Here is a 22,595-nt window from a genome sequence, read left to right on the forward strand (position 1 = left end):
CTGTGTTTCGGGATCTTGACCATGGTTTACATTCCATTTTTAAAAAAATGATTGCGTTTCCTAGATCTTTATAAAAGCATTCCTGGTAAAGTGCCATTTGCTCTCCATCCTGCTGTCTGCTGTTTCTGCAGGTTCACAGATAATTAAGGTACACTCTTCACTCCAGACTTAATATTTTACTTTGTGGCTAAAGACAGTCAAGTGCAAGGGGTTCTGCCTAGCTGTTCATTTAAATAAACACCTGGTGGTGCTGTATGTCCTGCCTAGCCCGGGGCAGAGGGTGAAGGCTGTGATAAGAATGCTGGTCTCAGGGCGCCTGGGTGGCTCAGTCGGTTAAGCATCTGACTTTGGCTCAGGTCATGATCTCGCGGCTCCTGAGTTCGAGCCCCGCGTTGGGCTCTGGGCTGAGCGCTCTGAGCCTGGAGCCTGCTTCGGAATCTGTTTCTCCCTCTCTCTCGGTGTCTCCCCCATTCGTTCTCTCTCTCTCTCAAAAATAAACATTAAAGAAAATTAAAAAAAAAAAAAATGCTGGTCTCTGCCCCAGAGTTCACATTATTGTGGGAACAATAATAAATGAAGAAGTACTTGACCTGTAGGGCAGGGTCCTAGGGCCAGGTACCACACGTGGCGTTTGTGCAGAAATTCTCCACCTGCGGTGTGCGTGGAGCCCTTCTGACAGCCCGGTTTAGTAGATACTGTTGTTGCCCTATTGTGCAATCGAGAAACTGAGGCTGGGAAATTAATGTCTTCAAGGCACGATAGACTGAATTTAAACAAGGCTTGTCCACCCTGGAGCCCAGGCTAACAGATTCTTCACCTATGAGGTGAAGGGGAGATAATCAGTTAGGGGTGAGGTGCAGGGAGGAGGGAGGACCAGTCAGGCTCACTAGAAGGGGTGAGTCCAGGAGGATGGAAAGTAGGCTGGGGAGGCATTCTGGAGAGAGTAAATGGCACTTGTCACAGTGCTCACAAGCTGGGGCAGCAACAAGCTTCGGTGGGGGAAGCTTCCAGAGGTTTGGGGAGGCTGGAATGGGGGACCAGGGGTTGTGGGAGAAGCTGGTCGCAGACCAGACCCTGCAGGGCCTCGTGTACCCGCTTCAGGAACTCGGACTTGATGATGACCCCAGCCATACTGAGAGGGCCTGTTACACGCTAGGAACCGCGTCTTGCCTGATAATCTGCAAACCGCAGTCTACCCTGCAGGGCACTTGACCGTCCTGTTCTTTGTGTTGCCACAGGTGACCCTGCTAGTACGTAGTGGCTGACCAGTGACGGGCAGGATCTCTTCCGCCTCTGCCAGCAGCCTTCTCCGTGGGATTTTAATAGGAGAGCCGCTCGGTCGGAGCTGCATTTTAGAAAGACCCCTCTGGTGGCAGTGTGGAGGCACAACGCAGTGGGCAGAGTCAGGGAAACCAGTCAAGGGCACGGTGGGCCACACGGACAGGACAGGACCCATCAGGGAGACTGAGGAGGAAAAGTGGCCACGATGTGGGTGTAAACTTAGCTGGGATGAGGCAGGGGTGAGGTGTGGGGGTGCCGTATTCAGAGTGGTTTGAAGATGGTGAGGTGTCCGTCTTTATGCTCCGTCTCCAGTAACCGTAGGCTTCTTTGACAACAGAGTCCTAGAAAGCGATCCAGAATTCTTTTTATGTTTTTGCTTTTTGATGGAGGGGACTGGCTCTGTGTATCTTTCAGAAAGTTAATACTTGGACTGCTGATAGAGACAACGCGGAGAATTCTGTTTCCTAAACTTGATTTGCTAGGAACATTATCATGTAAAGATTCCAGGGGAAATACTTAAACCTTGGTCTAATTATGTATTTATTTAAATGTTTAAATGTTTGTTTATTTTTGAGAGACAGAGCGTGAACAGGGGAGGGCAGAGAGAGAGGGAGACACAGAATCCAGAGTAGGATCCAGGCTCTGAGCTGTCTGCACAGAACCCGATGTGGGGCTCAAACCCATGAACCGTGAGATCATGACCTGAGCCAAAGTCGGGAGCTCAACCAACTGAGCCACCCAGGAGCCCCACCTTGGTCTAATTTTAAGTAACTTTATTTTTTACTTGTTATTTTTATTATTTTTTTTTTACTTGTTATTTTTAAAAGGAGTTTTCTCCAGAAACCCATTTAGCTTAATGCTTATAATGCCTGTAAGTGGGAAGTGCTAAAACTGCATTTATTTGTTTACTTATTTATTTTTAAAGTTTATTTACTTAGAGAGAGAGTAAAGAGAGCAGGCAGGGGAGGGGTGGAGAACCCCAACCAGGCTCTTGTCTTGTCCATATGGAGCCCAACACAGGGCTTGAACTCATGAACTCTGAGATCATGACCTGAGCCAAAATTAAGAGTCAGACGCTTAGCCAACTGAGCCACCCAGGCGCCCCCAAACTGCATTTATTTAAAAAGAAAACTGCATGATTTGGACTTCTCACTAATTTATAGCAGCCTTCTTTGTAGGCCCCTCTCCCTGTCAGATTACAGGGGTTCTACTGAACCAAATCTATAGTGTAGGAGTTGTTAGCCTGGAAAGCCCTTGGGGTCTGGGATAGAATTCAGGGGCTCCATTTCCTTGGATGGGAAAATTTTAGAACTTTATTTCACTAACCTCTAACTGAAAATTAGTATTTCATTTTTTTAAGAACGTAGGTAACAAACCACAGCCAGGTTAGCAATACTGGTGACTTTGTCACCAGTAGAAATCCAATGTTTTCGTGTCCTGTAACAGTTGTGATTATCACTTACACATATCAGAACTTTGAAATGATAGTAGTTACTACTAGATCTTGTTTCTTTAATCCATTAATAAGTAGATACTTAATGCATTAATGAAGAAGCCCTGTATCACAAATAAATTTCTGTTTTTAAGATTTGAGGACTGTTTCCATACAGCTGTTTTCCCTTACAGCCCTCCATATTCTCTGCATTTGCAGACTTTTTTTTTTTAATTTTTTTTTTTAGTGTTTATTTTTGAGACAGAGACAGAGCATGAGCCGGGGGAGGGTCAGAGAGAGAGGGAGACACAGAATCCAAAGCAGGCCCCAGGCTCCGAGCCGTCAGCACAGAGCCCGACGCGGGGCTCGAACTCGCAGACCGCGAGATCATGACCTGAGCCGAAGCCGGACTCTCAACCGACTGAGCCACCCAGGCGTCCCTGACTTTTTTTGGAGGCATCCGCAGACATCACCAGAGGGTCCACAGCAGAGGGATGAAGGTCCCTCCCTGAGTAGCCTCAGTGTGTCGGGCTCGCCTTGGATCCCTATGTTAATCCTGCTTCCCTTGCCAGGCGAGGTCTTACTCAGGAGCCCCTTCTGTGTAATGCTGGTGAGCGGGCCCCTCACACCTCCTCGCCCCAATGTCTGCGTTCTTAGAAATTCACTTGGTCTTCTATTTGACTTTTGCTATCCAGGCCGTGTACATTTTCACCAGCTGTGTTTTCTTCCCCCAAGGGGCAGAGGCCGTGTGGGGATTCTTCGCATCACTGCCACCTCGCCCTGCCCCTGCTCCCCAGCAGCTAACACAGTGTTTGGGGGTGCTGGGAAGATGTTGTGAAGTGTGATGTTAAGGCCAAGGCTGTATTCAACTAAGCCCGTTTTTTAAATAATTTTAGCCGCTCTGGGTGAGGGTGTAAATTACAAAATAAAGGACCGTGTAGAAAGTGGGTAAAAGGACTTTCATCAAGTTCAGATTGTGGGAAATAATACTTTTCCTCTAAGCTCATATTCTAAAAAGTTGTAGGAGACCGTTGTATACTGACTTGAGAATAGTCTGAGCATGATCTCATCAGTTGGAACCGAGTATGAAATAAAACACGAAGCCTTCCCTCCTTTTTGAGGGATCTGTTTTATAGATTTCTGAATTACAGAGATTCCTTGAACTGGAGGGTAATAGTGAAAGGCCCACAGAGGAAATAAGAATAAACAACAAGGGTTTAAAGAATTGCATGTGAGCAAAAGGAGAGGGAGTGTTTATCACGCCTGACACACCCTGCCCCCTCCCGACCCCCCTCCCCTCCCCTCCCCTCCCCTCCCCTCCCCACTGAAGGAGAGCCCACTCGGCTCTGTACTCACAGAGCAAACCGAGGCCTTGGGCACCAGCACCTACAGGAAGGTGGGAAGCTTCCCAGGGATGTTTTCCCTGGAGGTGAAATCGCTCCCCTCGGGTCTGTGAAGTAGCCTCACGGGCCCCTGAAGGTCACCAACATTTTACTTATCTTCCTGTTTGCCCTTGGTGGGTGCAGGGGCAGCCCCTGGCCGTCTAGACCAGATACGCCTTATCTGAGAATCTTCCGTAAACATTTTTGATCACTGACTCACAACTTTAAGAAAGGATTATTTTTGTATAAGAAGATCTTTAACTTGTACTTTAAAGACCCAAGCCATTTTCTTAGAATACTTAGAATATTTACTTAGAAATAAGTTAAGCAGGCATGGGCCCGAGCATGAGCGCAGGAGAAGGGCGGGGGGGGGGGGGGGGACACAGAATCCGAAGCAGGCTCCAGGCTCTGAGCTGTCAGCATAGAGCCTATGTGGGGTTCAAACTCATGAACCATGAGATCATGTGACTGGAGCCGAAGTTGGATGCTTAGCCGACTGAGCCACCCAGGCGCCCCAACAGATGCTGAAATTTCTTTCCCAAGACTTAACAATAGCCAAAAGATCCATTGGAAGAACAGAAAAGGGGAGCTATTTTGGACATCTTTCTTGAATGAAGCTTCGGGGCTTCTTTAAGGGTCCGACTTCCTGACAGTGGGCCTGGCAGAAAGTCCCCGCATTAAGCCAGGAAGGTTTAAGTACATTCTGCAGTGTTGGCCTTGTGAGCTGTGATCATTTGTAAGGTTGACGAGCACAGTTCACTATGAAATGAAGCAAGGAACTTGGCATCTATGCATCGTGAGTCAATTTTGACATCAGCCTGGATGGGGAATTGACTGGAAGGTTTTGGTGTCGGACTGTGGCTACACTTCAATGTCTCCATCCAGAGGCGTGCGTGGGCATTACTTCCCTTTGGGCTTCGGCCATAAATTTGTGGAATGGAGTAAGAACTAGGGAGGAAAACGGAGAGACTGCCTTGGATTTCCTGACGTCCTGGTGAATCAAAAAGCAGTGGGAGGCCCTTTCCTTCCTGACAAAGGGCTCATCCCCTCGCGAGAAATTCCCAGCGTCCATCTCCCTGTCGGGGACAGTCCCTCTTGAACCCTGACTTGAAATCCACAGGCAGCCCTGGGCGAGTATCGGCCTTCTGCCTCTTCCAGGTGTTTTCCAGGCCACTTCCCCCTGATTATGTAACTTTGATCAAATCCAGATGCTGCAGAATGTTTGATAGAAGAGGTCAAATGGCATTTGAGAAGAAAAGCGTTTCTGTATTCATGACTTGGGTTTAATTTCCTGTGTGGGCCTGGTCTGCCAGAGTTGTGTGCTCATGGCCGCGAGGTTGGGACTCCAGAGGGAGGTGCACAAATGTTTTTCCAGGACAGCACGAGGAGATTCCTCCTCCCCCAGGGTTCTTTTTCAGGTTAGATGATCAATTATGGAAGTGTCAGCTGGCTTCTACTTACGATGGCCGTTTCTCTATTTTTGTCACTGTTTTCTGAAAACAACCCACATCCATTGTGAGAAATGAGCCAAAATACAGAAAAGAATAAAGAAAATGTTATATGTTTGTAATCCTACCCCCCCCCCCACCCCCACCCCTTGTCAACTACTGTTCACAGTTTGGTGCAATTCCTTCCGTACTTCGTTCAGTTTTTACAAAATTGGGATCACGCTGCAAATGACAGGTTGTAGTATGAGCACTTAATGCATTATTATGAGTATGTTCCCAAGCCAGTAGTAGTTTTTTTGTAAAAATATCTTGAATGATGTTCTGAATGTATTCTGTATTACGGATGGACCACAAACTAACTTATCTTTTATTGATAGATACCTTGTACTTCTCTTTTTCTGTGCTGTTATTTCAAAATTAGCATATAGAGGGGCGCCCGAGTGGTTCAGTCAGTTACACTTCCGACTTGATTTCGGCTCAGGTTCGTGCACACGCTCGCTTTCTCTCTGTTTCTCAAAAATAAACACTTAAGAAATGTTAAAAACAATCAGTATCTAGAAATAATCATGTGGGTCTCGGGATAATTGCTGGAGGTAGATCAAAGGTTATGGAATTATTTAGAGATTCGATTTGTATTTCCAGTTGCCCTCCTAACGTGTCTAGTGCTTTCTACAGCAGCCGCTAGCTTTGCATGAGAGTTGCATTTCAAGCCTTACACCGACTTAGCCTCAAGAAAATGGATCTGCCCATTTGATGAAGACTTTGCATTTCTTTGATTATTAGCCAGGCCTAACTCACTTCCCAAGTTTAATGGTAATTTAAATTTCCTGTGAATTGCTTATTCATGCTTTGGTCCATTCCTCCCTCCTCCTCCTCCCTCCCCCACCCCCCCAGTGGAGGATTTATCTTGTTCTGTCGATATGTATCACGTTAAGAATCCTGAGGCTCATGGTGTTACTTAATATAACCACAATGGAAGCTCTTTGGACTCGCTTCCACGTGACCGACTTGTTGGGTTGACCATCATGCTCTTGCTTCCTGTAACACCTGCCTCCCCAGTGCCCGGGACCCACGGGATAGGGCAGCCAACCCCGCCACTCCGCTGCCGCTTACTGCTCTTGGCCACCCCCAGAGCCCCTTGTGTTTCTTTCCACGTCTCTTGATTTCAGATACGCTTGTTGTTTTAATTACTTGTTCAATATGAAACCAGTGAAATGCAGTTGTAGGAAGAGAATTGTACCTGTGAACTTCAGATGGACGCCTCAGACATAGTCAGTAGAGACGGGTGGTTTTAAACGTTGCTACCCGACCGGGTGAGAGCGAGCCAGTCGTAAGCCAATAGATGGTATATGGCTCCCATTTCTCCCCCAGCCTGCAGCAAGCTGAAGCTGGGAATGTGCTTCGCACGTGCCCACCCTCGAAAGGACAGGCCTTGTCCCCGCAGAGTCAAGGCCAGCAAACCAACATGCATTCAGGTGGGGGTGGGAGATCCCACATCTTTGAAAAAGATAATTTTCTGCTTTTAACTAGCTTTTTTTGGTTAATCGATCAGTCCCCCATCACGATTGTGCTAGGTGTGCCTTTAGAGCCCGTATGAACACTCAAGAGAATGGGGGCCCAGCCCATCACCAAGGCTTCTAGGAAATGGCAGTGTTACAAGACCCTCTTCCTTGAAATGATCTTTGCCCTCATGATTCATGAAATGAGACGACCAAACAGTAATGACAGAATTTGGGATTTACTTTTAGCAAATACAATTCCTAAAGGTTCACTTCAGTCAGGAGTACAAAAAGCTAGCATCGAAAGACCCTCGTTTTTCATGTTGTATCGGTTCATTACAACGAGATATAAAAAAAATTTTTTTATGTTTATTTATTTTTGAGAGCGAGAGCAAGAGAGAGCTTGAGTGGGGGAGGAGCAGAGAGAAAGGGAGACACAGAATCTGAAGCAGGCTCCGAGCTGTCAGCACTGATGTGGGGCTCAAACCCACGAACCATGAGGTCATGATCTGAGCCAAAGTCAGATATTTAACCAACTGAGCTCCCCACCACACCCCCCCCAGGCGTCCTCTGTTTTTTTTTCTTTTTTTTTTAAGTTTTTTTTTTTTTTTTTTTAAGTTTTATTTATTTATTTTGAGAATGAGAGAGATGCAGGGTAGAGGGGCAGAGAGAGAGAGTCCCAAGCAGGCTCTGCTTTCCATTTTTAACTGAGTTCATTTTGAATGAATGAGTTTAAAAAGCTGAAGCCATTTAGGAACAGTAATTGCCACCTTGGAAGGAAAATGCTTGATGCTTTTCACAAGGTTTGGGGAAGGAAGGGTCGTTTTTATTCTACGGCCTTTCTTATTAATACAAAATGCGTGTGGGTGTTATGAAATAAATTAGAAAAGTATAATGATGGAAGCAGACTGTTTTTGCTCCTGAGAATGAAACTGATTTTTTCCCCCACCTCTTCCTGTTCCTTTCTTCTTTTCTCTTCCAGAAGCCCTTCAGAGGCCAGTAGCGTCTGACTTTGAGCCCCAAGGTCTGAGCGAAGCAGCTCGTTGGAACTCCAAGGAAAACCTTCTTGCTGGTCCCAGTGAAAATGACCCCAACCTTTTTGTTGCACTGTATGATTTTGTGGCCAGTGGGGATAACACCCTAAGCATCACTAAAGGTAAAAGGGCCACAGACCAAATGGGGGGTTGCAAGAGACAGAAATCAGGGGAAACTGGGGCTTGACTGAATACCCCTTCACTGACTGAAAGAGCAGCTTTAAAGTTGGAATGCAGGGAGGTCCCAAAAAAAAGCCCAGCATCTTTATAAGAGAGCCACTTTTCCTAAAGGAGAAGAGTTCCTATATGAGAAGTCCTTAGAAAACGCACATTCCCTATTTCATAGTGAAAGGGACACATGGGCCAGACACGGAAAACACTTTTATTTTTATTTATTTATTTATTTTTTAAGAAAAAGTATCTTTTCCCTAAAAAACGTCCTTATGTTAGGAACAGAACACTTGGGCAACGCAGCGTGTATTATTTACGAAAACCGAGGCTGTGTATTTCTCTGCATGTTCTGTATTCTTCCACGGACCCACAAATGCGTATATTTATGCAGATTTGTTCCAGCGAAGCAGGTAGTTAGGAATTTGGAGACGTTTTAGTAATCCTATAAGAATACATGGGAATGAACAAAGCCAGCGTTGGAAGCTGATGTCTGGTTTGATTCTCTTCCAAGGTGAAAAGCTCCGGGTTCTGGGCTACAACCACAATGGGGAATGGTGTGAGGCCCAGACCAAAAATGGCCAAGGGTGGGTCCCGAGCAACTACATCACGCCGGTCAACAGTCTGGAGAAACATTCCTGGTACCACGGGCCCGTGTCCCGCAACGCCGCCGAGTACCTGCTGAGCAGCGGGATCAACGGCAGCTTCTTGGTGCGGGAGAGCGAGAGCAGCCCCGGCCAGAGGTCCATCTCGCTGAGATACGAAGGGAGGGTGTACCACTACAGGATCAACACCGCTTCCGATGGCAAGGTAGGGGACCCCAGACGGGGCAGCTGACCGGCTGGGGGTGGCGCGTGGGGATGGGCGTCTAGCCTTTGGCCAGGACGACCCAGAGCTCCTGCCACTGGGGTCGAGAAGTTACCGCAGCAAAGCTCAACGGGGAAGATGCTCGAAGATGGCCTCTTCAAGGGACCGCAGACGTCGTTCCGGTAGCCTGTGAAAGCCCTTCTGTCGAGGACTGATCACGTGATGTGATAAGTCCATGGGCCCGGGGCGGCCCTGTGCCTGTCCTGCTGGGGTTTTGTGGTTAGCTGTTTCATAAGACGGGGAATTACCTGTTGGTTCTTGGACGCACTTCTTGTAAGATATTAAGTCTCTTCCTTTTTAAAAAATCTATCGTGGTAGCAGTTCATCTCCAGTGGGTGAAGTTGCAGTAAGTAGATAGGTACTTTTAGGGTAAAAGACCCCTTAAGAGCACTTCCCCCAAATGAGTACATGACATTCTTCCTACAGATAAGATCACGTGTGTATGTGTCTACATGCAGATACATACATACACACACACAGGTTTTAAACAAAAATGAGATCGCATCATCATATCAAGAGGTTTCCAAACCCAGATTGTAGTTTTTGGGTTTTTTGTTTGTTTTTTAATGTTCGTTTTTGAGGGAGAGACTATGCCAGCAGGAGAGGGGCAGAGAGAGAGGGAGACACAGAAGCCCAAGCGGGCTCCAGGCTCTGAGCTCTCAGCACAGAGCCCCATGTGGGGCTCAAGCTTGTGAACTGTGAGATCATGACCTGAGCCGAAGTCAGGCGCTTAACCGACTGAGCCACCCAGGCGCCTCTGTTTTTAAGTTTATGTATTTTGAGAGAGACAGAGACAGTAGGGGAGGGGCAGAGAGGGAGAAAGAGAATCACCAGCGGGCTCCGTGCTGCCAGTGCAGAGCCTGACACGGGACTCGAACCCATGAACCATGAGATCGTGTGACCTGCGCCGAAACCAAGAGTTGGACACCTAACTGACTGAGCCACCTGGGCACCCCCTCACTTGTAGTTTTGTAAGAGTTGATATATGTGGTTTTGTGATCTTTATATGAACACTACTTAAGAGTCCATGAAGGGATGGGGGGGATTAACATTTTCTGGGGTCCTGCTGTTGGCCGCTGCATTTTTCAGTCTCATTTAAACTTCACCTCAGGGGGCGCCTGGGTGGCTCAGTTGGTTGAGCATGCGACGTTGGCTCAGGTCATGATCTCCCAGTTTGTGGGTTCGAGCCCCACGTCAGGCTCTGTGTTGACAGCTCACAGCCTGGAGCCTGCTTCGGATTCTGTCTCATTCTCTCTCTGCCCCTCCTCTGCTCATCTCTGCCTCTCAAAAATAAATAAATGCAAAAAAAATAAAAAATAAACTTCACCTCAGTCCTCGGGGCAGAGGTTGCTGTGGACTACGGCATTTTTGCATTAAGGAGATGGGAACTTAAGAGGGAGAACATGTCTTGCCTGGAATCACATCCTACGTGATCGATGGAACCAGGCTCGGGCCCTGCTATAGACCCTGCTACACTCTGCCAGTGTCGAGGGCGGAGGTAGCAGATTATCGGGCTGGGTCTAGATGCTGGATGTGTTTTTTAAATGACACGTAATGTGTGCACATGTTTTAAAAAAAAAAAAAAAAAGAACATGGGGCGCCTGGGTGGCTCGGTCGGTTAAGCGTCCGACTTCGGCTCAGGTCATGATCTCACGGTCCGTGAGTTCGAGCCCCGCGTCGGGCTCTGTGCTGACCGCTCAGAGCCTGGAGCCTCTTTCAGATTCTGTGTCTCCCTCTCTCTCTGCCCCTCCCCTGTTCATGCTCTGTCTCTGTCTCTGTCTCAAAAATAAATAAACATTAAAAAAAAAAAAATTTAAAAAGAGCAAAATGAATTAGAGTGGGAAATAATTCCGTCTCCTAATTCCATTCCCCTGCCCAGAGGGCCCCCCCCCCCAACCGTGACCAGTTTCTTTCAGAGTTCCCCAGTACAGGTTTACGTTTAAAAAAGCACAAATGATGCAAACTCCTCACTGGTCTGCATCTTGCTTTTCCCACCTAGTAATATTTTTTGAAGATTGCTTTCCTGCAGCGCATTTAGAGCCATCTCATTCTTATTAATGAATGCCTCGCGCGGATGGACCATCATTCACTGAAGCAGTCCCCTGGGGGTTGAGTTTTAGGTGGTTTCCAATCTTTGGCTGTTGTAAATAACACGAGGTGGCTTTCACACCTTTAAAAAAAAAAATAATGTTGGCACACTGTATGAAAACATTTACAGTAGCACCCAGTCCTCACTGGTAACAGAAGATTCTTGAAACCCTACTTACCCTCGCTAGAGGTGATGCACTCTTGGTATTTTGTATTCCATTCAGTTCAGTTTCATTTTCTTTAAAAGTTCTGGCCAGAATCCCCTCAATTTATTTCATAGACCCCCTAGTGGGTCACATCCTGCGGCTTGAACATATCGCACATACTTTGTTTTGGGTATAAGTGTATGCGAAGTAAGTTGCTGGAACTGATTGAAGGTTCTGTGCATTCAGTACCTGCGTAGATGTTGGGGCGCCTGGGTGGCTCAGTCGGTTGAGTGTCCGACTTCGGCTCGGGTCATGATCTCGCGGTTGACGAGTTCGAGCCCCGCGTCGGGCTCTGTGCTGACAGCTCGGAGCCCGGAGCCCGCTTCAGATTCTGTGTCTCTCTCTCTCTCTCTGCCTCTACCCCACTCACAATCTGTCTCTGTCTCAAAAATAAATGAACATTTAAAAAAAAAAAAAATTTATGTGGGTGTTGTCAGATTACCTCCCGTAGAAATTGGACAGATGTGTTTCCTCCCCTTGCTTCTGGTGAGACCCGCGGCCTCTATGAGAAATGTAGGAGGGCTTGTGTCCCTCCGCCTCATCAACACTGTGTTTAGCAGGCTCGTGGAAACCTCTGTCCCGGATGGGCCACGACGGTCTCTCGTAACGTGTAACGTACGCGCATCGTGTTTTGAGGGATCCCTGTACCATTTACTAAATTTATCTTTTCCTGCATGTTTGAAATATACCAGATTAGCTTATGCATTTTGGGTCTGTCGATCTGCTCTCTGTTCTCTTCCCATACCAGAATTAAAGTATGTTTCAATGTCGGGTAGGGCTGGGCCCCTCCTCCTAACCCTCTTAGCATTTTTATGGCTCTCCTCACCCAACACGAATGCATGTGTATTTCTCTTTTTCACATTCTTCTCTGTTGTCTTTCGCGCACATCCCACAGTCTTCTGGCCAAAGTCCTTACTGCTGCTACCTGGTGCTTTTCGTGACGGCAGAGGTTTGTACAGGAGCACAGGGGCTTGCTGATGCGTGACCACAGACCGGCCCTATCAGCTTGTGTTTTGGGGCCTCGTCCTACCCCGGATGTGGAGCTGGGTCCTTCCATTCTGCAAGGGTGCATTCCAGGGTGGCGGGCCCTGTGAAACCGTGCCTTCAGACCACAAGGGTTCCTCTGTAGTGAATTAGAAGAGCAGAGCACCCCGCCCGTGAGGGAGGTGATCTCCCGGAGCTGACAGCTTGCTTCCCATCGGTGCTGTTTATCCAGCGGTAATCAGTTGAGGTCTGTGCTGCGCGGGGCCCCGGTTTCTCCTCCCCGGAGTTGTTTAATCAGGCATCCTAGGAACAGATTCGGGCAGGCATGATCTAGTTTGACGACTCATGAGCCGCCGGTTGGTCCAAAATACTGTTCAGAGGGAGAGAGTAAGGCCTGCGTGTGGGATACATGATTCAGGGAATTTGAGAGGCGTCCGATGAGGATGCCAACCCGTCGGTCGAAAAGCCGGCCAGGGGTGTGCCAGGGGCTCCTTTCATTCCGGGTTGGAGCACAGGGAACTCATTCGACCGGGCGGTGTCCGTCACTGGGCGCCTCACCCGAGCGTGCTGGGCCTCCTGCCGTCTTCCCTCCCTGGCAGAGACCCCTCCCTTCAGCTGTCCGAGCACCTGGAGGCGGCTCAGCCCCCGGGGTTATCGGGCCGGCCATCTGCGGAGGCGCCTCTCTGTGAGGCCTGCACTTGAGGGGCTGTGTGGGGTGGGATCATGTTCCTGGAATGAGGGGAACAGCGTCAGAGGTAGTGGGGGCGGTATCACAGCCACGCATGAGACCGTGTGGCTCGGCCCTGAAAAAAAAAAGAACTCACATAGCAGAGCCTTGATGCAATCCTTTTTGGATTTCTGAGGGGAAAATTTAAGGTCGGTAGGAGGGCCGGGCCGGGGTTGCATAAGTTTAATTCTTATTTTCAAACAGCTAATCTTCACACAACGACTGAATATGGCAGACTCTTCTGCAAGGCCCCAAAAGATTTCTTTGGTGCCTCCGCCCTCTTGGCTCTGGACTGCTGCTGTTGTCATGTTCCTAAGCCTCGACAGCAGTTGTGGCCGGCCAGTCGGCCCCGGGGCTCGGGGAGCTTCGAGCTGGACTCTTGCACGGGCCGCACCAAACCGAGCCATCGCCGCTCCTAGGACTCTTGACAGTCTGGAGACCCCCACGTACCCTGGGGTCAGAGTGTCGCGCTCTGTGCTTTCTCCGAGCTCCCTGCCAGCTCAGTGGAGTCAAAGGCGCATTCCTCTCCGCCAGCCCCCTGCCTGGATCATTTTTAGTTCTGGCTATTTGTGTCTGCACTTTATTTACTTCTGTGGGATGCCACTGTCAGGTTCCACAATTCCTTGTAGCCCTTGATAGAGTCTGTCCTTTTCTTCAAAGAAGTTCCCAGGCGACGCTTATTGTCACGGTCTGCCGAAGTGACAGGTTCAGGTTGACAGGAATGGAATTTGGGCTTAAGCTTTAGCAGAGGTGGCAGGACGGGCCGACCGCGCAACCTCTTGAGTTTTTAAGATTTACCCACCCTGGCGGTGGCTTGGCAGGTGCAGGCATTCCGGGGAAAAGCCTGCTAACACGTGGCTGACTTGCCCCTCGTCCGGGAGACTCGGAGCATTATTAAGTCCTGCTTAATTAGTAAGTCTTGCCTTCCTGCTGGACTCTGGAAGCTCTCAGGCCAGGCTGCCTGTAACCTGTAACCAGTACCTCCCGGGTGGGACTCCGGGGTCTGAGGCCCCTAAAGGGGGCACAGGACTAAGCGCTGATAAGCCTGGCCGTGTGGCTGTCAGGAGGAAAAGCTGTTTCTGGTGAGCTGATTTGACAGGTCCTATCTTTGGGGTTCCTGTGCGATCAGGAAGAGGCCCAGTCTCGGCTGAGCAGCCAGAGTGTTTATGTGATCAGGTGCGCAGGATAAAGACATGCCATTCATGATGCTAATTTCACTTTCTTCTCTGAACGTCTTGATGCTAATTTCACTCTCTTCTCTGAACATCTTGATGCTCATTTCACTTTCTTTGATCGGGCCATGAATTCCTGATGCAGACCACCCAGCTCACTAGCAGAATGCGCGGAACTCAGAACTAACCAGAAGGAAGCCTCCAGACTTGACTGTTAGAAGATGGTCGTGCACTGCGCTGGGAAGGGAGAGTAGTTTTAATATTTAATAAGCGTCGGTATGTAAATTTTATGCTGACAGATGAACTCTAAGTCACAGGGTCTGTACATTTAATTACAGAAAAGGATAAAGTGGGTGTGAGCAGCGAAACCTCCCGAAACTCTGAAATCTCTAGCAGGAAGAGCCTGTGAGGGAATCAAAGGGGACCAAGCACGAATTCTGCATAAACGAGGGCTTGGGGAGCCATTAGCATTCTGGGTGGTTGAGGGAACTCCATCCTCGGGTTGGAGAGCACTCCTTGCAAGCTGCCGGGGAGAAGGGGAGAAGTAGGTAATGAGCCTTGCTCCCAGGTGACCTGCGCCCCCACCCCCACCCCCGCCCCCCCCCCCCCCCCCCCCGCCGCCCTGGGGAACCCAGCAGGTGGACAGGCTCGTACTGTGCCAGTGCTGGGAGGGGGGGGGGGGGCGGGCTTGGATTCCAGGGAGCACTTCTTCCCTCTTGTCTACACTCCACGGTAGCGAAAACAGCTGCCCCGAAACAGGACGGCTTGGAACACTTGGCACCTGCAGTGAGGTAGTTGGACAACTGACAGATGTTTCCAGAGAGGGGTGGGATTAGGGGCTGTCCCCACATCCCGCTCGGCCCTGCCCACTGACAGGTATGCCAAGGACGTCACCGTGTGGACGTTCGGCTCGGGGCAAGCTCCCAGGCTGGCAGTGCCTGTGCTCCCTGCCTCCTCCCAACACCTTCGTGCGCCCTGAGCACAACTCCTCACGTGTCCCTAGAGCCGTTCACTCAGAGTCAGGTTCTCGGTGGGGCCTCCTGGTGGGCCTTCTCCTCACCCTGAAAGGTCCTGCCGTTGGGGGGCACCGTCTTGCAGAGGGACGAGTCCCCCAGAGCTAGAGGCTCTTTCTCGACAGTTCTTGGGTTGCTCAAGAATTTTGTTTCGCTAGGATTGCAACCAAAAGAGTGTAAATTACAAACCCCCAAGTCAGAGTTGGCCACTGGCTCGCCTGAGTTTTAAAACTCTGTCATCTCCCCAAGTGATAAAGAATCCTATTTACCCTCTCGAGGGTTGCAAATGGCATCGACTCATGCATTCGTTAATATTTTCTTCTTTGAAAATACTTTAATTCTTTCCTATTACAAACTTACAGAAAGTGGTGGGGAGCCTCCCATAACCGACAGCCAAGGCCTTGGGCTGCTGTGTGCTTCAGGCTTTTTCTTCCGTTTTCTGTTTCCACCCCACCCCCCCTCTTCTGTTTTTAGGTAATCAAGATACTACAGCTATAGGTGAGTCCTGTTCCCTTTTCGTCTTCCTGCCCCAGGCATCACCGCTCTTTCAAACCCGCGTTCCTCCTCTGTCTCTGTAGTCAGGGCAAGTCTTACGAACACCTAGTCATGATTTTTAGTGTCCTTTCCCCCTTCCCACACTCGTTGGCTGCCCTTCATGAGCTGGTAGGTTCACTGATCCCTTGTCTGCCTGGAGCCCAGATGTCCTGTGTGGATTGCAACGTGGAATTGTTTAATGTGGAAGCACTCCCTCACCGCCTCCCTGAAACGAACAAAAAAAAAAAAGAAGAAGAAAGATAGCTGTCACCATCACTACTTGCTGTCTGTCAGCTGCTCTTTTCCCTTCCTTTCCTGTGTGTTCAGACGAGAACCACACGTGGACGGGTTGTGTGCACTGGTGTCTATAATCTTTCTCCTCCCTTCCCCACGGCGGAGGAGGCTGTGTGGCCCTTGTGCACCCCCGATCCATTCCTGGCATGGGCTGACCAGGGGCACCCATGGTGGCATCCAGCTGGGGTTTGCAAGCCTTGGCCTCTGGTGCTCCTTAGCCCAGATCGAGGGAGTGAGAATGAGAAAGAGATTTTTGTTTTGTTTAGTGATTTCCATCTCGGGTCACCGTTTAGATCTGGGTAATTATATAACTATAAGTAATAATTCTAGGTTTCAGGTAATAAGTGTAATTTTAAACAATTACTTTCTTGGGGCACCTGGGTGGCTCAGTCAGTTAAGCATCCAACTTCGGCCTAGGTCATGATCTCACAATTCATGGGTTCGAGCCCCACATCTGGCTCCGTGCTGACAGCTCAGAGCCTGGACCCTGCTTTGGATTCTGTGTCTGCCTCTCTCTGTCTCTCTCTCTGCCCTTCTCCCGCTCAGGTTTTGTCTCTCAAAAATAAATAAACGTTAAAAAAAAACTAAAAACAAAAAAAAAAAAACTTTCTTTTTTAGTCTGCAAATACTAAGTTCTGCTCTTCGTTAATGTAATCAACAGGCATTTATTTAGTGCCTATTATGTGCTCATTTCTTGTTCTCCACACTGGGGATCCAGGATAAAAACAGACCACTTAGGGCTTTGCTCTCAAGAAGCTGACATTCTAGAAGGTGTTGACAGACAGGAAGTAATCCAGCAGATAAACAGGGACCGATCAGCCAGCGGTAAGTATAATGCAGAGAAGGAAGGAAGGTGATTTGATGACTAGTGCTGGGTGATGACTAGGTCCAGTGGCACAGTGACAGTGACATTTACCCTGGGCTCGGAATGGTAAGGGAGACCCAGGCGTATGATGATTAAGTGGCCGAAGGATTTCAGGCAGAGGGAGCAGCAGGTGCAAAGGCCCTGAGGCATTTTATTGTATCTTTCTGCTTCAGCAAGTAAATTACAGCACGTGTCGAGGAGCACAGTCTAAGTGATTTTCTGCACACTCACTTAGGCTCAGCAGAGGTGTCTGGGTGTGTGTGTGTCTGTGGGCTGAAGGCTGTGCTGTCTGTTTCCCTCAGCTCTACGTCTCCTCAGAGAGCCGCTTCAACACTTTGGCGGAGTTGGTTCATCATCACTCGACTGTGGCGGACGGGCTCATCACCACTCTCCATTACCCAGCCCCCAAGCGCAACAAGCCCACCGTCTACGGCGTGTCCCCCAACTACGACAAGTGGGAGATGGAACGCACAGACATCACCATGAAGCACAAGCTGGGAGGCGGCCAGTACGGAGAGGTGTACGAGGGCGTGTGGAAGAAATACAGCCTGACGGTGGCCGTGAAGACCTTGAAGGTAGGTCTGGGGCTGCCGCCGCGGCTCGCGGCCGAACACGGTTCGTTGCTGCCGGTGGGCAGCCCAGGAAGGGCCTCTGCAGGCCTCGGCCGACCTCTTCCGACAGGTTCAGTCCCCCTCCCAGACTCCGTGCCTCCACGTAGGGCGAGTGCTGAGACACGCTGTGGTTTTTGGTGTAAAAAGATTAGTCATTCGGAGAAGTTTTTTCATTCCATGGCAAGAATCTTTTAAAGCCGTGGGTTTCTGTCCTGTCCGTGTGGCCTTTGAATCACTTCCTATTGAGAAGCAGGAGAAGGAGGGGAAAAGCTGTGAGTTTTGAAAGAAGGGGATTTAACCAAAACGCGTTGGACTCTCCAGTGGGTGTTTGTTGGCAGATCTGAAAGGCAAGCGCGTTGGGCGTTCCTGGCAGGTTCCATCCAGTTCTGTGTAGTGTGAGTCCCGACTGCCGGAAATGGGAGCGGACGAAGGCACGAAGGGAACGTCAGGGCTTCTGACTCGGGTTCCGGGCCATCGTTCTCTCGTCTGCACTAACGCACGGTGTTCGTAGTTTCTGGGCGGGGTTTGAAGTTCTTTGAAACCTTGAGGCCAAGCAGCGGGTTGCATCTGGGGCCCTCGGCCTTCAGGATGTGATCTGAGCTTTTTACCTGTGGCCAGAGCGTCCCCTAGCGTTGACCTGTGCCATTTGCACTTGCTGTAAGCGAACCGATTACCCTGACAACCACGCGGAGGCTGAGGGGAGGCCCTCCTGTAGCCGTTGGACAAGAAGAAGGGAAACATCCACCCGGCTGGAGGAAGGGACCCCGGCGCGCACACGCTTCTCAGGAGCCCGTCGGGCACGTGCTTGGAGACCCGGGCAGCCAGATCGCTTGCCTTTCAGGGACTCTGTTACTTACCTGCCGCCTGTGCTCAGAGGTGCAGCAAAGTGGAAATTACAGTTTCTGGCTCGTGTAAAGTGATGCTTCAGAGAAAGACTCGCAGTCTGCAGTTCTAGAAAACAAGGGTGCCTCCTGGCGCTCATATTGAACGTACCCCCGTTAGACCAGCCCTTGGAGCAGGACTGACGCTTGTGTGTTTTGGCGGGGGGGGCGGGTAGCATGGTTTGGGATCACTTGAGGACTCCTGGATACTTTCCAGACATGATTTTTTAAAAACTCAATAAACACTTAGCGAGACCCTCGTTTCTGCTTGCCAGACCCTGGGCTTAGCCCTAGGGTTGTGAGAATAGAGTTCTGCACCTCAGGCCAGCCTAGGTAGGTAGAACAGCGCAGTTAGGAGGAGAGACGGGCAATGACAGAACCTGCAGCGTGGGGTGACCGGGGCCCGAGGCAGGAGCGAGGTGCCCTCACACCGCACAGGAACGAGGTGGGGGTGGGGGGGGACTGGTGAGCTCCCCGTGGTGGGGAGAAAGTGCAGGGTGGGTTGGTGCCAGAGTAGAGGAGCGGAGGCCTGGACAGAGGCGGAGGGCATAGAGCCCACGGTAAGTCACGGAGGCTACGGAGCCGGGAACGTTCTCCTGGCGGCAGTGGGGCGCAGTGAAGGGTCTGATCCGCAGGAATAAGGTGATTGGATATGCGCTGCACCGGCCGCTGCCCCGTCCCCCCACCCCCAGACCAGGCAAGTCCAGGGAGAGGCGTGTGCTTGTGCTCAGTGTCCCGATCTGGCACAGGGCTGAACACCAGGCCGGCCTCCGGGCCTTGACCAGCTTGAGAAACTGTTAAAGGCCCGGGCATCACCCACACGCTCGCCAGTATTTGCACACGTGAAACAAAGAGGAACAAAAGCACAGAATTCCTGGTTTCCACCCAGCAAGGCTTGTTTGAAAACGTTAGAAAGAGGGAGAGTTTGCACTACTCGAAGCGTGGGGAGGACACAGTCCAGCAGCTGACGCTGTGACCTTGGTTCCTGAGCTGCCGCCAGGGAGTCAGGGCAGGGGCGCCTCCTGGAGGGACTTGTCTGGCAGTGGTGGCTTTCTTGTACCTGCAAATCAGACTTACCGGGAAGTTGGGTGCCTTTTAGAGTCTATTTCTCTAATGATACACTACTAAACTTTTGTTTTTTTATACTTTTAACGGTTTTCCCCAAGAGCCTTATTAACTTACAGTCCTACAGCCGGTAAAAAAGTACAGAATCCAGTTGTGTGGATTTCTCGGAGTCGTCACCCCAGGTGATAGCTCATTAGGGAAAAGGGAAGGCGTCAGATTCTAGAGATGTGTCAACCCAAAATCAGTACAGTACTGGGCAAGTGCGAAGTAAATTATCCCTTCTTCCTCCTCCTCGGCATAAGGCACATCTCTACAATAGGGTTCCCGCTTGTCCAGTAAGATTGATAGCACTATTTGGGGCATTTATCGCCCTTGGAGAGGTGAGGTTGAGAACCTTGAGTGGGTTCTAAATGACAGTTATGGTTACTGTTCATTGAGCTCTTACTATGGGCCTGCAGTCTGAGTGCCCCGCTCCGTGTGTAGCATCTCACTTAATCCTCACAGGCACCTTGTAAGGGAAGGGCCCGCCTGTCACTGCCATTTCAGGCTTGAGGAACGTGCAGTGCGGGCGGGCCAGGCAACTGGCCTGGTGTTACCTGCTGGGGAGCCGCAGACCCGGGGTTCCGGCCCAGACATCCTGCCCCAAAGCCCAGCTCCTTTCTTCTCCTCCTTTCCTTAATCGTCATTCCAGTTCTCACCCCTCACACACCATGCAAAATACGTCAACCACAGTCATGCGTCTTAGACAACTCCCATCCCCATCCCCTCCCCCCATTCACTTCCCCTCGGGTGGCCTCTAGATCTCCCTTGCTCTTCAGGAGGACGCTTTGGAAAGCCCTGGCGGCTCTTGGCACCAGACCCCAGCCGGGCACCTGAGTCTCAGTCTGCTCCCCACCATCCCCTGGTCCGTCCCATCCTGCCTGTTTTGTGTCGCTGGCCCCTCAGAGGGCAGAGGCAGACCCTCTTGAAGCAGCAGGGGGTGGCAAGACCCTGCTTTAACCCGGACTCTGTGTTGATCCACCAGGCAGCGTTGGGTCCTGTACCTTCAGGGCCCGAGACCAGAAAACGGGAGACAGGAGGGTGCTAGGCTGACCCCTATGGGCGGGAAACTGGAATTACAGCAAAGGCCACCGACTGGACCTGCTAGTTTGAATTTTGACATTATTCACCAGGTCCTAGGCTTAACTTTACCTGCGTGTGATCAATGCTAAAGGTGGGATGTGCCTGAGAGAAACAACCGTCCGGTACAGGGAAGTCCCACGTTTCAAATGAGCTGTATTCCAGAAGTTTGTTTATGACCCCCCCTTTTCTTCCTATGAAGCTGTTCTGGAAGTCCTAGAATCGGGGAAAGACTGCTCTCGATCTAACGTGGCATTAGGATTGGCTCCTAAGCTCCTGACAGACTTACCATTAGAAAAGTGGAAGATAACGTTGATGAAAAATGTTGAGGCTTAAATTCTTTACCTGTTTTTTGAATAGGTAATGTATGCACACAGTATCCTCCCCCCTGGATTTTTGTGCCCTTCCGGAAGTAGTCCACGTGTGGGTGTCCCTTCTAGCCGTAGGGCAGCATGCTGTGGACACTGCCCCGCACCTCCTGGTGGCCACCCCACGTGGCTCAGCACCCGTTCCACATCGGTATACGCATGGGGGTCTTGCTTTCGCGTGGATGTCTTCCGGCGTCTAGCAGCCTTCAGCGGGCATTTGTGTCCTTTCCGGTACTTTGCCGTTACAGACCGTGCCCCAGGGGTTCTCCCCGTTGGCCGTGAGGAGACTGTCCCGGTGCCAGTTTGCACGCGGCCAGCCGTGCCGAGAGAGTGCCTCCGTTGCCCTGCTCCGCCAGCCTGTTTTCGTTGGGGTTTTGTTTCTGGTGTTTTCCCCCAGGCAGTTGGTTCTACTAGAGAGCTGCAGAAATGAGCAGAGAAGCGAGGGCTCCAGGATGGCCCTGGACAGTCGCACGCGCTGGCCCTCTGACTTCTGAGGGGGCTGGGCGTCAGGGAGAGAGGCCGCGCGACCTGGAACCCACCGTTGCGCGCTCTCGCGGCGGGTTCTGTTCTGGCCGTGGGCTGGATACGCCTGCGAACCCGAGGACCCGAGTTCTGGGGGCTCGGTGTGCGGTTGTTTCCGCGGACCTGGCGGGTGAACCGCTTTCCTCGGTCTGGCTCCGAAGCTCGGCCCCATCTCTGCAGCCCCGTCTCTGGCGGGTACGGGATGCTGCTTCCCTGGGGTCGTAACCTTGCTCCCCTGCCACTTGGTTGAGAACCAGGGAGCGAGGGGGAAACGGACCTCTTAGCCCCTCCCCCCGGGGACTTGGTCCCTGCTGAGACTCAGGGAGGCACCCGTGGGACACTGAGCCGCCGATGTCTCCGTTATGCCGGAGAATACCTTCACTTGGGGGCGAGGCCAGGGAGCAAAAAGGGTGAATGAAGCTGGTTAGAAAACCAGAAAAACAGAAGATGTTGGGTCCAGAGAGTGCCTATCTGTGACACGACGAAAACGGCCGGCTTCTCAGCCGTGTTCGTTACAGTAAAAGCGGGTCCTGCCGGCTGAGTGCTGCCCGCGTCTGGGCGCGGTGCTCGGGACTCTGCGCACGAGACAGATGCTGCTGTTTTCCCGGTGTGTAGACGGGACCTTGTTCAGAGACCTCTCTTCTCTGGCGTGTGAATAACCGAGCTCTGTACGTGGTCACACAGCGGCAGGGCTCGATCCACGTAGCTCTGAAGCCATCCTTCTAACCACCCCTGTACCTGCCAGGCCTTCGTGTGCATCTGGGCCAGGCCAGTCGGTCCCCATGAGGAGAGCCGGCCGACCCACCTGACTTCCAACGGACAAGGCCGAAACTCCGCGTTCACTCAGTGGTGCTTTCACCCTAATTATCTGTGTTAATTTTACTCCGTACGTGGAAGATGTCTCTTTGAAAAGATGACGGAGGGGCGCGTGGGTGGCTCAGTCGGTTGAGCATCCGGCTTCGGCTCAGGTCATGATCTCGCGGTTTGTGAGTTCGAGCCCCGCATCGGGCTCTGTGCTGACAGCCTGGGGCCTGC

General features: G+C 50.8%; 1 protein-coding gene and 1 long non-coding RNA gene across 11 annotated transcripts in view; one reads left to right on the forward strand and one right to left on the reverse strand.

Annotated features, from left to right (window-relative positions):
• Positions 1–22,595, forward strand: part of ABL1 (ABL proto-oncogene 1, non-receptor tyrosine kinase) — a 150,051-nt gene that overhangs the window by 105,430 nt on the left and 22,026 nt on the right. For all 10 annotated transcript variants that reach the window (XR_006196181.1, XM_042914292.1, XM_042914296.1 and 7 more), the window contains 3 exons: positions 8,025–8,198; positions 8,759–9,054; positions 17,297–17,569. Coding sequence is in view for 9 of the 10 variants with exons in the window: in XM_042914292.1 (XP_042770226.1) it covers positions 8,025–8,198; positions 8,759–9,054; positions 17,297–17,569 (743 nt within the window). In the remaining variant the exon portion in view is untranslated. The remainder of the gene's footprint in view (positions 1–8,024; positions 8,199–8,758; positions 9,055–17,296; positions 17,570–22,595) is intronic.
• Positions 17,563–19,969, reverse strand: LOC122205663. The gene is made up of 3 exons (XR_006196182.1): positions 19,669–19,969; positions 18,463–18,556; positions 17,563–17,844 (listed from the first exon to the last, which is right to left on the reverse strand). It is a non-coding gene; the product is annotated as an uncharacterized LOC122205663 (long non-coding RNA).

This window comes from Panthera leo, chromosome D4 (genome assembly GCF_018350215.1).
Source record: "Panthera leo isolate Ple1 chromosome D4, P.leo_Ple1_pat1.1, whole genome shotgun sequence".
Classification (NCBI taxonomy): Eukaryota; Metazoa; Chordata; class Mammalia; order Carnivora; family Felidae; genus Panthera; species Panthera leo.